The sequence below is a fragment of the Benincasa hispida genome, unplaced genomic scaffold, assembly GCF_027475165.1.
Source record: "Benincasa hispida cultivar pf3 unplaced genomic scaffold, pf3_genome.v1.1 HicScf675, whole genome shotgun sequence".
Classification (NCBI taxonomy): domain Eukaryota; kingdom Viridiplantae; phylum Streptophyta; class Magnoliopsida; order Cucurbitales; family Cucurbitaceae; genus Benincasa; species Benincasa hispida.
Genome location: NW_028326795.1, coordinates 289,874 through 307,351, shown reverse-complemented (window position 1 = coordinate 307,351; position 17,478 = coordinate 289,874). Strand labels below are relative to the sequence as shown.

Genomic DNA, 17,478 nt, shown 5'->3' with positions numbered 1-17,478 from the left:
AAAAATACATACAATTTAGAGGTAGCACCGTAGTTTTTTTTTCTTTGTTATAAGACACATTCTGATACCTAAACTTTCATGAATGTAAAGATTTAGTCTAAAGTAGCAATTTAGTCCTTGTACTCAACGATTTATATTGATTTAATTCATATATTTTCAAATTTGTAACAATTTAGTTTAAGGTAATAATTTAGTCCTTGTACTCAACAGTTTATAATGATCTAGTCCCTAAAAAAAATAGTAGTATGATTTAATGAAATTTTTTACATGTGTAGGTTGATAAATCAATTGATTGGGAATCAAATTTATTTATTATAAAGACTTAGTCATTATGTAATAAAAATTGACACTTAATTACGATTAAATTTGTCATAGTAGAAACCAAAACATTATAAATTATAAAGTAACTTATTAAATTTCATGAACTAAATTGACTGTACAAATTTAAACATACGAAAACAAAATTATTACTCACTAAATTGTGGACACTAAATTGTTATTTTCATAAATTTTAGGACTACAAATGTTTTTTAGTTTTTTTCTCATACCCTGCCCTCAATACCATGGGAAAAAGAAACAGAGTAAACAACAAAAGAAGAAGCAAAAAAGCAATTGAACTCAGTGAGAAGAAACAAAACGACATAAGAGCTTAACATTCCCTCATAAACTATTGAGAGAATACACCAAAAAAGACCCAACAAAAACAATTTTACTTGATGAAAAGTTAATTCTCTTCTTTAGCGTGGATTCGAATCTCTTTTCAATCCCCACTCATGAATCCTCAAATGCAATTCTGCAGCAGCTATCAAGAAATGAACTCTTTGTGCTAATGTCAAAATCCCAATAATTTGCTTCAAAGTTGCAAGACGTAGTTCATCAGCCTTCTTCACAACTTCTTTCAAACCATCTTCTTTTCTAGCCAAAGCCGATTTGAAATCTTCCTCCATATTACTCAACTGATAATCATCTCCTCTTCCTGATGTTTCCATTTTGAACTTTGTAGCAACATGAGAAAGCTCCACCATGGATGGATCTGCTATTGTTTCTTGATATTTGGCCATATTCTCTGTTATTTCTTTCTCTTGCTTTACAATGGATCTTTGTAAGGTGTCGATTTTGACGACTTGGTGTGAGGAAAGGTCGGCAAGATCCCCTGTCGAGAGGCCATAGATTAGGTCTAGAAGACGACCCTCGAGTTGGAGGCCGGATTTGGAGTAGAGTAAATGAAAAGCCATGGTTGGTCTCCACCCTCCTAGCCATAGGAAGGCATCTTCAAATGATGATATCCATGATGGGTTTAGTATACCTGTTATGAACAGACAATCAAAGGAAAAGAAGAAAAACGTAAAACGGAGAAAAAATCAGTACAGAGATTTACGTAATTTACTATGTTAGCTATGTCTCCATGTCTCGGACAAAAAAAGAGAATAGTTATTTTTTTTATTAGAAAAAAAATACAGACGCGTGCATCTTTCTAAAATTTTAGGTCTAAACTTGAAAATAATGCATCTAGGAATGCAAGACATTCTAACAATACCCAATGCATCTTTCTCCAGCCAGTACGATTTCACCTCGTAGTAATGCTCGTAGTGTTCTATCACTCGTTTAATCAATGCCTCTGTCGCTGCCACCGCCTCGCTGTTATTGTCAATGATGTTGTTGCCTCCTTTCGCCGTGGAAATGAGCTCGCTTAGATATTGGTTTTGCTCCTTCATCCATTTCTCGAAGAATTCTCCGAAGTTTTCTTGCTCCATATTGCTGTTATTGTGATTAAAATGGGAATAAGCGTTTTCTTTATCTTCAATTCTTAGTTTTATGTTGGGTTTTATATGGATGCATGTGAGATTCAATGAAAAAAAAATTAATATAATACATAAAAGACAATAATGTTGATATCATCTACTTAGGAAATCAATTCTTACGTGAAAACAGCGGGATGAAGTTGGATGGGCTTTGGCAGATTTGCATTAAATTAATGGTTTTGTAAAAATTCGGGCTACAAGTGGTACGACTGTGGGGCCCTCTTATTTTAAATGGACATGGAATTTGAAGTTGCTTGAGGGTTTGGGCATTAGGTGGCCTACGCTTCTATTGATCAGTTTGTGTTATATAGAAGTAAAATTAACTTCATTCGGTTACAGAATTTGTTACAAATCTAGCTACCTTTCAATACTTTGCATAACTAATTTGTAAAGTGTGAGAGAGAGCAATTGTAATTGAGTGACTACACTTATCTTGAAGCAATCTTGAATAAAAAAAAACTCCGTCAGCTTCTCCATGGACGTAGGCCTCCCTTGGCTGAACCACGTAAACGATCGTGTTCATCTTCTTCTTCTTATCGTCTTCCTCTTTCGTATACCCCCCTGACCCAAACGATCGTGTAGCTTTAGCAAACGATCGTCTAGCTTTTACCTAACGATCATTTACTTCTACAAACCTCATCGTGTAGACGACCATCGTTTAGACGACCTTGTCTAGACGATTTTCAATAAAGTCTTCATCGTCTAGACGACTTGTGTCTTATCGTCTAGTTGACCCCTTCTTTACCTTTCATCGCCTAGACGATCGAAGTCTCCTCACCTCTGCGAATTCCGGGAGCCTCCCGACGTTCCTCTCTTTTCATCTCTCCCAATTCTTTCTCTGTAAAAGGAAAAGAAAAGATTAGTCAGTCGAAGGGTTTTTCCAGCAGAAGTTTGTAGTTCTAATCTCAGCCATTAAAGTGTAAGGTCGAGATCGTTCATCACTCGGATTGTACTTCCAACACGTGTTTTTTGTGTTTGTGTGAGACATCGAGGCGGTATTCGATAGTCGTTTAAGGGCCATCATTCACTCTAGGCCCAAAAGACTTGACAAATCAGTCTTGCTTTCTGTCTATTTTCCGCATATCAAGCCCAAGAAGTGGTTCAAGATTAGTCAAGATTCAAAGAAGCAATAATCTTGAAATCTTTCCGTCGAATTTTTCAATTCAAAAATGGCAGTTGCAAGGTACGACATCGAGAAATTTGATGAAAAAGGCGACTTTGGTCTGTGGAAGGCCAAAATAAAGGCTATCTTGGGATAGTAGAGGGCACACAAGGCCCTAGATGATCCAGCAAAGTTGCCAAGTACAGTAACAGAAGAAGAAAAAGAAAATATGGAGCTTACTACTCATGGAACACTCGTTTTGAACTTGTCTGATAATGTCCTACGCCAAGTAATTGATCAGGAGACAACTTACAAGATGTGGAACAAGTTAAATGAGCTTTATGAGACAATGAATCTGACTAATAAACTTTTCCTAGGGGAAAGGTTCTTTATATTTAAAATGAATGCATCAAGGTCATTGACAGAGAACCTAGATGATTTCAAGAGAATTACTACTGAGTTTAAAAATCAAGGAGAAGAAATCGGGGCAGACAATGAAGCATTTGTGCTTCTTAACTCATTGCTAGAATCCTACAGAGAAGTGAAGACAGCCCTAAAATATGGTAGAGATTCCATTACTACTGATATCATTATTTCTGCTCTTAAATAAGAGAAATGGAGCTCATTACAAGCAAAGAAGACAAACCTAGTGCAGAAGGCTTGTTTGTTAAAGGGAAGTCAAAACAGAATAACAAGGAGAAAGGCAAACAAAGCTCAAATAATGAAGGAGGAAAAGAGAAGTCCAAGGTTAGATGCAAATATTGTGAAAAACTTGAACATTTAATCAAAGATTGTAGAACACTGAAGTGGAAAAATGAGCAGAAGAATAAGCAATCTCAGCCACAACCCAAAGTCCAACCAAATTAGTCAGGTGAAGCCTCAGTTTGTGAGGATTCTTACTTTTATTTTGATGCTTTGGCTACATCTAATTGCAGGGCAGAAGAAGAAGCAAATAAGAATCTAGATTGGGTTCTAGATTCAGGGTGTTCATTCCATATGACACCTCACAAGGGCTGGTTTAGTACCTACAAAGAATTGGATGGAGGTTCAGTCTACATGGGAAACAATAACTCATGTCCAGTGATTGGGATTGGTTCAGTCTCATTGAAGTTAGAAGATGGAACAGTCAAGCTCTTAAGAAATGTCAGACATGTGCCTAAGCTGAAGAGAAATCTAATTTCACTAGGCATGCTTGATTCTATTGGTTGTGAATACTGAGGCGAGGAAGGATACTGTGAAGTGTTAAAGAACACTAAGCCTTTCCTTAGAGGGGTGAAGATAAATGGAGTGTATGTAGTGCAAGGTGTTCATCAAGTACACTCAGCTTTGATTGTGACTCATAATCAGCCTACTGAAGGAGACCTATAGCACAAAAGACTCTCACACATTAGTGCCAAAGGTCTACAAGCTCTAGCCAACCAAGGTATTCTACCTAAGGGAGTACATCAAAGCCCATCCTTTTGTGAACATTGTGTAATAGAGAAGGCTACTAGGCAGAGCTTTGTGAAGGCACAACACACAACCAAGGCCATCCTTGAATATGTGCATTCAGACCTATGGGGTCCTTCACCCTTTCAATCATTGAGTGGTGCCAGGTATTTCCTTACTTTTGTTGATGATTACTCAAGAAAGAGTTGGATCTATTTCCTTAAATCTAAGGATTTAGTGTTTGAAAAGTTTAAAGAATGGAAAGTTAAGGTTGAGAAAATGTCTAATTGTCAGCTTAAGTGTCTTAGAACAGTTAATGGGCTTGAATATTATGCAGAAGAGTTCAATGTTTATTGCAGACAGCAGGGTATATCTAGACACGACAGTTAGGTATACACCCCAGCAAAATGGGGTAGCAGAAATGTTTAACAGAACAATAATGGAGACGGTCAGTAGTTTACTATTTGATGCTATACTACCTGAAAAGTTTTGGGTAGAGGCAGCCTCATATACGGTCTACACACTGAATAGATGCCCTCATGCATCTCTTAACCTTCTAACCCCTGAAGAAAGATGGACCAAACAGCCACCTAACCTGAATAACCTGAGGGTATTTGGCTACACTGGCTTTGTTCATCAGAGTAAAGGGAAACTAGCTGCCAGAGCTGTGAAGTGTATGTTTTCGCAGAAGGTGGTAAGGGGCTTAGAATGTGGCACCCTATTGAGAAAAGATGCATAACTAGTAGAGATGTGATTTTCAGAGAAGAAGAGATGTATATGCAGAAAACTAACCCAAATGTTTCAGTACCTCAAGAGAAGAGTGATACAATTGAGGTGGAGCAAGTTCTAGTTCCTACTTCTGATCTTTCAAGCTCTGAAACACACTTTGATCAACTACCTCATCAAGCAGAAGAAGTAGAAGATGCTATTATTGATACTGAGCAAGAAAAACCAGAATTGAGAAGTTATCGCATAGCTAGAGATAGGTAGAGAAGAAACATTGTCCCACCATCAAGGTATGAAGACTACTTAGCTTTGAATACTACCGATTTGTCTAATGATGCAGAACCCTCAACCTTTGAGGAAGCAGTGAGTTGTTCTAAAGCTAAGATATGGATAGAAGCTATGAATGAAGAGATTGATTCACTGGTGAGAAATAACACATGAGAGTTAACATCCTTGCCAAAAGGATGAAAACCAATTACATTTAAATGGGTGTACAAGCTGAAGGAAGGTTTTTCTAATGATGAAGGACCTAGATTTAAAGCTAGGTTGGTTGCTAAAGGCTTTACACAAAGGCCAGGTGTTGATTTTATGAAATTTTTTCTCCAGTGGTAAAACGGACTTCTATCAGATTATTATTGTCGATTGTGGCTCAAAATAACCTAGAGCTGAAGCAACTAGATGTCAAAACAACTTTTCTACATGGCTTCCTAGAGAAAGTTATCTACATGATCCAACCGAAGGGGTATGAGGTCAAAGGGAAGGAAGATTATGTGTGTCTACTAAAAAAATCAATCTATGTCCTCAAACAGTCCCCAAGATGCTGGAACAGAAGGTTTAGTGACTTTGTTCAGAAGAATGGTTTCTATAGAAGCTCCTATGACAGTTGTGTTTATATAAATACAGAGTCATATACTCATCCTATCTACTTGCTATTATATGTGGATGATATGCTTCTAGTAGGAGCAATAATGAAAGAGCTGAATAAAGTAAAAGATCTACTGAAATCAGAGTTCGAAATGAAAGACATGGGAAATGCAACAAGAATATTTGGTATTTACATTATTAGAAACAGAAAACAAGTATTCTTAGTATTGATCAGTCATAATACTGCAGTAAATTGTTAAAAAGGTATCAGATGACAGAGGCAAAAACAGTGACTACTCCAATTGCCAATCATTTCAAACTTTTAGCAGAGAATTCACCTAAAGATTCAAACATTGAGCATCAACAAATCATGTCAACAATTCCTTATTCCCAAGTTGTGGGAAGTTTGATGTATTTAATGGTGTCTACAAAACCTGACATAGCCTATGCTACTAGCCTGGTGAGTAGATACATGGCTAATCCATGTAAGAGGCACTGGGAGGCTGCAAAGTGGATTATGAGGTACTTGAAGGGTACTACTAATGCTAAACTGAAGTACCAACAACTATCAGACAGTGAACCAGAGCTGGTTGGTTATGTAGACTCAGATTATGCAAGAGATCTGGACAAGAGGAGGTCATTATCGAGGTATATCTTCCTATTTGGAAGGTGTGTCCTAAGCTGAAAGGCTACCTTACAATCAATAGTAGCTCTTTCTACTAGAGGCAGAGTTCATAGCATTATCAGAAGCAGTGAAGGAAGGCCTATGGCTAAAAGGTCTCCTAAGTGATTTCGGAATTAAATAAGACATAATGAAGATCTTTTGTGATAATCAGAGTATAATTCATTTGTCAAAGCATCCACAGTACCAAAACATAACAAAACATAAAGATGTGAAATATCATTTCATACTATAGCAGATAGAAGCTAAACAGATTGAAGTTCTGAAAGTTCATACCTCAGAAAATACCTCCGACGTGTTGAAAAAAACAGTCACTCAGCTTAAGCTCCAGAAGTGCCTTGATATAATAGGGTTTGAGCTGAGAGACAAAGGTTAAAACAAAGAGACAGTCAGATCAGAGAAGCTGAAGGTAGCATGAAGTTCATTTCAAGGTGGAGATTGTAATACAGAAGTGAAATTAACTTCATTCGGTTACAGAATTTGTTACAAATCTAGCTACCTTTAAATACTTTGCACAACTAATTGGTAAAGTGTGAGAGAGAGCAATTGTAATTGAGTGACTATACTTATCTTGAAGCAATTTTGAATAAAAAAAACTCCATCAGCTTCTCCGTGGACGTAGGTCTCCCTTGGCCAAACCACGTAAACGATTGTGTTTATCTTCTTTTTCTTATCGTCTTCCTCTTTCGTATACCCCCCTGACCCAAACGATCGTGTAGCTTTAGCAAACGATCGTCTAGCTTTTACCTAACGATCTTTTACTTCTGCAAGCCTCATCGTGTAGACGACCATCGTTTAGACGACCTCGTCTAGATGATTTTCAGTAAAGCCTTCATCGTCTAGATGACTCGTGTCTTATCATCTAGTCAACCGTTACTTTACCTTCCATCGCCTAGACGATCAAAGACTCCTCGCCTCTGCGAATTCCGGCAGCCTCCCAGCGTTCCTCTCTTTTCTTTTCTCCCGATTCTTTCTCTGCAAAAGGAAAAGATAAGATTAGTTAGTCGAAGGGTTTTTTTCAGCAGAAGTTTGTAGTTCTAATCTCAGCCATTAAAGTGAAAGGCCGAGATCGTTCATAACACGGATTATACTTCCAACACGCATTTTTTGTGTTTGTGTGAGACATCGAGGTGGTATCCGATAGTCGTTTAAGGGCCATCGTTCACTCTAGGCCCAAAAGACTTGACAAATCAGTCTTGCTTTCTGCTTGTTTTCTGCATATCAAGCCCAACAGTTCGTGGGTGATCATAGAACCTTCCGACTTTCCATCCGCCTGTTCATAGTGTGCCAAGGGTCAATTAAAGTGCTCCGAGAATATATTATGCACTTGAAAACCGAGGAACTAAAGATAAGGGGTGCTATGAGGAGACTGTCTACTTGACTCTAGTAGCTAGTCTTAATCACGAGGGCCTCCTACCATCATTGTATAAAAAGCACACCGCCTCCGATACCAAAAAGTTGGAGCATACCTAAAAGCACATCTAGACAGATGAGCTCGTTGGACCCAAAGGATGAAGGGCGACAGATGAGCTTTCATGTCACCTAAAAAAGCATAAACAATCAAGAAAATTCAGAATGCTAGATTCTTGTGCCACCTCCCTTGAAAGTAGTAGTAAAACAGCGAAGCATAAGAGGTATACCTTTGTGAACAAACCCATACACTAGATCTTGGCCGTGGTGGAATACCATGACGTCCTACAATTGTTGGAGAAGCTAAAGACCGATCCACACCGAAGGGATTGCAACAAGTAGTGTGATCATGGACATGATACCTTTGAAGGAATTCACCGGCAAGGCTCCACCTATGAGAGGCCACAAAGACAAAGCCAGAGAATTCGATCAAGATAAGTGGCTAAAGGAAATTTCGATGATTTTTGCAGGTCTAGTTGGAGGGCCAAAAGGGAGAAAAAGAAAAGTGTTTGCCCAAGAGGGATAGAGGGAAAAACCTTAAGGAATAAAAATAAAAGAGAGAGAAAAGGAGAAGGTAGCTAACCTCCGACATCTTTTGCATAACCTCGCCCAAAAGGAGCTAAATAGTCCATCGTTGAGTAAGGGCTTATAACTGCACGTCTACAAATACCCAACTTTTTATGCCTGATATCTTATAAATTTTTCATTGGACTATTTATGAGAATAGTATCAAACTATATAGGTTATTTATGAGATTTTCTTTTGAAAAAAAAGAAGTTATTTATGAGATTTTGTCAAACCATAAGAACTTAAATTTTAAAATCATAGAAATTATGTTTGAAATTTGTCTAGACCAACTTTATAATTTAACTAAAAATATTTTAACCAATTACCTTGAAACTTTAACACAAGTTCAAATTCGTGTTGTTGGGATTGTAGTTTTCTTGTGGCTTTGGGGAATTTGAAGCACATTGTTGTTGACCACTGAAATGAGGAAAGAGAGATTAAATAGCAAAGTTGCTGACGTCACAATAAGTCGGTAAGCTTTACAAAAGGAGAAAAGAAAAAAGAAAAAGAGAGAGAGAAACACAAAAAACAAAACCAGCTTCTTTTCTTCCCCCGAAACTCGTGTGCAAGGAATCTCACTCTCCTAAACTCTAACATCATATTCAAAGAACACTTGATTGAAAAGAAATAGGTCAATTTTATTATAAATAAGTGTTCCGTGTCTCAGATTTTTCTATCCTTATGATTTAAAAAAAGGCCTATATCACTATACAACAAATTTGTTAGATAAATAATCTGATAAACTTATTTATAAAAGCATTACTTATCACAATTTTTAAAAAATTTGTGTACAACATTAGAATGCGACGACCTAGAGATCTCAAATAATGTTTTCGTGAAGGGGAGTAAATATATTTTTTAAGTGTATAAATTATATGAAATATGTACTATTTTCCCTTTACTAGAATTTTTTTCCATTTGGTTTTTTTAGTAAGGTTTTAACGAGACATATTTTATATATATAATGGACATTTAAGGGGAAGTATTATAAATATTATGATAATATAGTCCATTAGATGCTCATGCTTAGTGTCCATTGATCTTCTGTCATGCCCCTATTTCCCAAAGTATTATCCATATATCTCAACAATCCACATTATTAGTGTCCATGTAATTCACTTTCTATTTGTCAAATTCCTTATAAATAGTGGTATTTGGTGGGTTCTAGAAGACACATTGGCCAAATTCCATGAAAATTAGAGAAAGTGAAGAAATTCGAGAAATTTCTTATTTTATATTTTGCTAATTTATTTTATTTATATATTATGTTTAATTTATTTTAATATTTATTTATTTATTTTATTATTATATTATATTATATTTATTTTAATATTATATTTTATTGGTATTTATGTTCTCGTTGTGCTTCTCAAGTTCATAACACATTCTAAATTTTTTATTTTTTTAGGGAATTTTCCCCCCATAGATTTTGAGTTTAGTATTTATTTAGCTACTAAATTTTAAATGGTTACACTTTTAACCTAAAATTTTGAATTTAATATCAATTTGGTGCCTGAATTTCAAAAGATTACTTTTCTACCCTCAAACTTTGAGTTTAATTTTCATTTGGTGCATGGGTTTTAAGACTTTATACATTTGAATATTTACCAATATTCACTTTAGTACCTGACGTTTGTAGGGATTTGTGCACTAAAATCTCGTAGTTAGTTAGTTACTTAATATACTATTTGATAGTATATTAAATATGTAATAATGTATTATTCATTACATTGAAATCTAAGATAATTATATGAGACATAAATAATATGTAGTTAACATACAATGGATTATGTTCGAGTAATAACTTAAAGGGTCTGTAGTAGATGATAAGTTTGGGTGCATTATCCTTGTGACACTATGGATACAATTCATTTTATAATTGTTACAAACGCTGTAATCCAAATCATTCATGTGGAGACATATGAGTGGGGTATCCTATACAAAGAATTTGTATAAGATCGGACCACGACATAATAATTAATCTCTCTTTGTAACTCCATTAATTGAAAATATTAATATTTCATAGGATAATCATATGTAACTCGATCTCAATACTGAGTGAGTTATAAACTCTTGCATGTGAAGGTTAGTTATTTGATTTTCATGAGTGAGAGTGGCCCGAGCTGATAACTCAATAGGCTTGCCATTTTAGGGACTTGGTCGAATAGGGAGCTGGGAACATAATTTCACAAGATGGAATTTTCTCCTTATATTGGGTAAGTAGATGAGTAGTTCTCTTAATTGTTGACTCCAGAACTTGAACAATGGGACCCCACCCTTTCATTCATCAAAGAATTAGTGGTACTTAAGGATATAAAGGTAATTACAGGTGTAAAATGCACATTTGACCCAATTGTAATTACAAACAACTCGTTAAGGATTAACTTATGCATGATGGTTATATCCATGGATGCAACATGCCTTATAGTGCATAAGAGTGCAACTATAGATGTATAATTGTTTGCCTCATAGTTAATGAATGTTAATTAATTAATATAAGGGTTTAATTAATCAATCTCGAATAATTGGAGCTTATAATGAGTAGGTTCATTAGGTCCCCTTGATAGCTCACAATAAATTAACAAGGACCAAAGTTTTGAAAGAGTAATTTGAAATGTTCAAGCTGATTTAGGGAAATATATGATAATTATATATGATACAATTAATATAATGTATATTGATACATTATAATATATAGTTAATTTTGAATAAGATTCAAACTTAAAACGAATTAATATATTTTGATTGTGATTCAAATATTAAATTAGTATAATAGAATTTATATTAAAACGATAGGTTATATATTAATATGAATAAGATTCATATTAAAACTATAATTTAAGAGAGGAATATACATTTGGATATGATTCAAATATTCAATTAAATATAAGATATTTAATTAAATTAATTATTTATTATTTAAAATATATAATTATTTAAATAAATAAATATTAATTAAACAAATAATTAATATCAATTATTCACTCACAGGAGAGTAGGGAGGTAAGCAGTCCCCTTTTCCTACCGTTAAACCTCCACAGCAGAGTTCTATGAAGAGGCTAACACAAGTTTTTGACAAAAATGCTCTCTCAAAAACACACAAGGAGTACTATGTGTAATCTTCCCATCTCAAATTTCCTTTCTTCTATTTCAAATCGATTCCAATCAACCAATCCTTGCCAGAATCATAGCAGAAAAGGCTCTTTGGAGGCGTTCTCACAATAGGAGAATTCGTAGAGGAAAAGTTGTTGGAATTTCTTGAATGATAGTCTTCAAATGTAATTCCTCTTAATTCTAATTTATGCTTAAGCTAAATTAATCACAACATGTATTGTTTGTAATTTTAATTTAGTTATGTATTTTTCATCTTCTCTAAATCAAAACAAAAGTGTTTACATGCTTGCGCTACGGGATTCGATTCCATCAACGTTAATTTTCAAACACCAAATGTAAAATAGTCACGTTGTGAAAATTTTTAATTAATTTTAATAGTGTTGAAAAATTAGTGAAAATTAATTTAAATCTGATAGAGTAAACATACATGCAATAGAAGAAATTATAATCAATAAGCACTCTAATTACATTTAATTTGAGTTTTAAAGCATGCATATAAACTGTTATATAAAGTAGGGTTTCATAAGTATATTACCTTTGATGAAACTCTTCAAATTCTTATTCCTCTTCACGAATTTGGCCTCCAAATGCACAGTCCACCAAGAGGATCTTCTCTACTATCCACTAACTCAGATTGTGTCGTGAAAACAGTGAATTGAGGTCAATTGGATTGAGAAGGAAGCGAGTTTGGAGAGAATTTCAGAATTTCAACTTTCAGTTTGCATGAACCCTTTCCCATTCAAAATTTTGAAGTATTTAACCATGTATATCATGCAAGTGATTGAACTTCAACTCAGTGACACCTCAAAGAGCTTAATTTGAGTGGGTTAAGTGTTTAATTAAGAAGATAACCACTCAAACATTGGAAAAATTAGAGAACACCACTAAAGTGGCATTTCAAATTTTTAATTTAATTTCGAATTTTCCAAATTCAATTTTGTTTTTATTTAATTTCAACAAAATTAAATTTAATTGAAAAATTCAAAAAAGAATTTTGAATTTTACAAAACTGAATTTATTTTATTTAAATAATTAATTAAATACCTAATTTATACATGAATCTTATTCATGTAAATCAATATTTAAATATTTTGATATCTCCGATTACATTTAATTTCAATCAATTAAACGTTTAATTATATCGAGTATAATTAATCAAACTCTAAATTGAATTTGAACACATCAAATACCCTAGTTTCAAATTTGAACATTTCAAATCCGCTCAATTCACTAATGCAAGATATAATTCAAGCTAGTAGAGGGACCTTATGAACCTATAGATCATGAGCTCCAACGATTTGAGATTAATTGGCTAAACTCTTTAGACCAAATTAATCAACATTCGTTAACTATCGAGACACATCACTATAGCTCGATAGTTGCACTCTTCTCACTACAGATATATTTCTATCCACTTTAACCATAATCAGTAAGTCGATCCTTCACAGGTCGTTCGTATTTACAGCTAGGTTAAAATTACCGTTTTACCCAAGTAAATACATCTTACTTGTAACAACTCGACTCCCTAGGACTCAAGCTAGGCCGTTACTAAACACATGCATGCATGAAACTTAAAACAACACCCTTTTATAATGAAATAAATACTAAATAAATAAGGTAAATTTAAAAGACCTCTATTAAATTCAAATATTAAAAATTAGATGATGGGTACCCATAAATCATAAATGGAAATAAATAGGTCTGAAAACAAATCTTAACAGTAAGTTTTCAAATAACAAGACCGAAAGATAAAAACATAAAAGAATTCTTAGAACATAAGCGGAAGTACTAAAACTGGTCCCAGTGGCTCGATCATGGATTCTGCTTTTCATTCCCCGGTGCGTTCCTGCTTTTACCTGAAACATCAACATGAGAAATGATGAGTATAAAATACTCAGTAAGTAACCCCACTACTGGGGTCAGGCTAGGCATCTATGTCCTCTAGATGCCTACCTCTGGTGGGACGTAAGCACTCCCCTAGTTCTCATGGGACACATATATACTTGGATATCTGGATCTCAACCTACTGTAGTTAAGTATACCCACTACCTCTAGTAAGTCCCATAGGACCTACAACCTCTAGTGAACCTCGAAGGAAACACCACCTCTAATGAATCCCAAAGGAAACACAACCTTTGGTGAATCCCGAAGGAAAACACCACCTCTAGTGAATCCCGTAGGAAACACAAGCTCTGGTGGATCCTAAAGGAAACCACCGCCTCTAATGAATCTCGAAGGACACACAACCTCTGATAAATCCTAAAGGAAAGCACCACCTCTAATGAATCTCGAAGGAAACACAACCTTTGGTGGATCCCAAAGGAAACCACCACCTCTAGTGAATCCTGAAGGAAACATAACCTCTGGTGGATCCCAAAGGAAACCACCATCTCTAATGAATCCCGAAGGAAACATGATCCCTTGTGAATCTTGAAGGATACACGACCTCTAGTGGGTATCTAATTAACAGTGAGGACACTATCACGATTTCAACATCACAAGTATCATAACATGGTTCTATTACATACATATACATCTCATCATCATAGTTCCATAACATACATATACATCTCATCATCATAGTCCCATAATATACATATACATCTCATCATCATAGTTCCATAACATACATATGAAGGAGTAATATAACATGCAACGGAAGAATCAAAATCAATAAGCATTTACACTACATTCAATTTGAGTTTTAAATGTGCTACTCATGAGGTTTTTATAAGAGGTTTTGAACAAGACAATACCTTTGTAGTTCTCTTCACGAATTTCTACAAGTTTGAGCTGGATTCTTCATATAGACCACCAACAAGATCTTCTCTACTATGCTCAAGAAGGAATGTGTGGTGGAAACACTATAATCAAGCTATTGAAGATGAACTAGAGAGAGGGTAGTAGGGTTTTCTTATTAGTAGCAACTTGGATAAAGAACTCAGAGATCTCTCAAATTCCATGCATGAAGCTTGATTATATAGACTTATTTCATGCATTAGAATATGGCTGCATGTAGGGCAACTTCTACATGGTAGAATTTGGTGATAAAACACCATATGTGATGTTAGTGGATTTTTCCAAATTTTGGGAAAAATCCACTAACTCAAAACAATTTCAATAAAATTGATTTTTCATTTAAATAAAAATATTTTATTTAAAATTTAGTTTTATATAATTAATTCAAAATTAATCAATTTAAATAAAACTAATTTAATTAATTTAATATCTTAATATTAAATTAATAAAACATCAATTCCACCAATATGGTTCAAATTCATATAATCAATATTTAAATCATAATCTAAATAATAATTGATTCTCCAATCTCGTTTTAATTTAAACGTTTTTAATTGCATCATATACAATTAATTGAAAACCCTAAAATCAAATTTGAACATTTCAAATTCATAATTCTAAATTTAAAATTCATCCAATCAATACTTATTTCATTCTTCCAATTTATGAGCTAGTAGAGGGATCTACTGGACCTACAGATCATGAGCTCCAACGATTTGTAATCAATTGGTTAAACTCTGTAAACCAAATTAATTACTTTTCGTTAACCATCAAGACATACCACTATAGCTCGATAGTTGCACTCTCCTCATTGTAGATGTATTTTTGTCCATGTTAACATAATCAGTAAATCGATCCTTTTTAGGTTGTTTGTATTTACAGCTGGGTCAAAATTACTGTTTTACCCCTATAAATACATCGGATTCCTTAACCTCCCACTGACTCTCTAATGAACAACCGATTCATAATACCACTTGTGAATCATGTCCTTCTCTATCATGAAAGGGCGAGGCCCTGATTGTTCAAGACCAGGATTTAACACTTAAGAGAACAACCTATCTGCTATCTCTATCCCTAAAACGGGTAGGAGTAAATTTCATCTCGCAAGGCTATGTCCCCAACTATCTATCTGGTCTTATCCCCAAAATGGAAGGCTTATTGAGCAGTGTTGTTTGACTACTCTCACCCATGCAGATCAAAGGACAATCCTGAATAAATAGAAGTTCATAGCTAGCAGAGGACTTGATCGAGTTTTCCTAGTCTACTTTAGTATGAAATAGTCAATTTTAACAGTAAACGGTCGTTATAAAGAAAAGTGACTTTTCGTAGTCCAGTCTTTATGCAAACTCATTGCATAGGCTGCTCTCACTCATATGTTTCTACATGAGTGATCTTTGGATCACATCATTTGTATTACCTATACAAAATGGGCTGCAGCTAATAGTGTTATCAGGATGAGATACCCAATTTCATCCATATACCTATAGACCATTTAGGCTATATACTATTAACTTGATCCTAGTTATATCACTACATAAAGTTAAAGTATTCATACTATAGCCATCGATATGTTTATTGGATTTTCATAATAGAATGCAATATCAACAACTTTATCGAATAAGATACTCAATAATATTTTATTGATAAATAGAATGTTTAACATGAAATTTATGAACTACGAGTCCTAAGACATTCCCAACAACATATACATCTAATCATCCTCAGATTCAACAAAATCTCAAAGAATAAAATGTACTTAAATCGTGCTAGCATTCAATCCTTTTTCATGCGTATCTAGTTCATGCAACTCACTCAAGAAATCATACGTAGCAATCAATCTAATAAACAACCTCAATACAACATGGTTAATATTGCCTAACACGAGGTAGTTCCAGTAATACGATTACTTACCTCGAGCTAGATTCAGATATTAATCCAAGTGAATAGTCTCCAACAACAAATATTTGTTTTTAGTCCCCTCAACACAAAACAGGATATTAAAATTCAACCTTTGAAAACACACGAAATTTAATTCAACCATCACTAATCAACTTACCCAACGAAGCCTACTCAACAAAAGTTCCCAAGATTCCAATCTCCAAAATCTCTCCTCAGTCAGCTTGTACTTACAATGGACGACGGCTAGGAACCCAAAATAAAATGAAGGTAGATTAAATCTTGGCCCCAAAACTTACACCCATCCATTGGGCACTCTAAAACAACCAAATTGCGAAAAACTTACCCAACAACAGATCTGGTGACAAAACAGCAACGGTGTGGCTGGGGGCTAGACGGTGCCGGACTACCGTGAACGACAATTGAGGGCTGAACGTACTTGAGCGACATGGATAAATGATGGTTGCTCGGCACCTACAACGGCAAAACCGAATGACAGGGTGCGAAAGGCCAAATAGCGAGGGGCTGGCTAGGCTGGAATGCGAAAGACGGCTGGGTGAATGACTGGAAGCTTGTGATCGGCATGAATGACGATGCTTACGACTGAGTCCCTTCTGATCTGGCGTGGTGTGTCACGATCATGCTTGTCCAGAGTGTGTTGCCCATGGCCGCATGTCTGCCTCCACCTCATTTTACTATGCTTTCATCTTATGTATTTCCTTTTGTTAGGCAGTTCGCTTTCTATTTACTTTTCTTAGTATGTGGCCGCTCGCCCATTTCCATATACAAGGGTGACAGATGTACTTTTGTTAAGAATGCACTATATGGGGGTGACACTAATCATCATATCCTCATACTAGTGAGTTATGCTATAAAGCTATGCTTTTGCTTATTGTTTTCTAGCTGTACGACTAATGTTCATTGTTTACACATGCTTTCAAACGTTTGCAAAAACATTTTCTGAAGAACGAGGGTGGAGGTTGTTTGAAACGCCCATTGTGCCACCGACTATTTGGATTTGGATTGGCTGACTTGTTCGAGGGTGAGAACAAGTGTCGTACAATCGTCTTGAGACCTTTAAGAAGGTA

General features: G+C 35.0%; 1 protein-coding gene across 1 annotated transcript; it reads right to left on the bottom strand.

The window, feature by feature from the left end:
* Positions 1-467: 467 nt before the first annotated feature.
* On the bottom strand, positions 468-1,845 carry LOC120069042 (protein DOG1-like 3). Its single transcript, XM_039020702.2, has 2 exons — positions 1,538-1,845; positions 468-1,306 (listed from the first exon to the last, which is right to left on the bottom strand). The coding sequence occupies exons 1-2, from the start codon at positions 1,752-1,754 to the stop codon at positions 738-740; spliced, it is 786 nt and encodes a 261-aa protein (XP_038876630.1). The 5' UTR covers positions 1,755-1,845; the 3' UTR covers positions 468-737.
* Between the last annotated feature and the right edge of the window lie 15,633 nt (positions 1,846-17,478).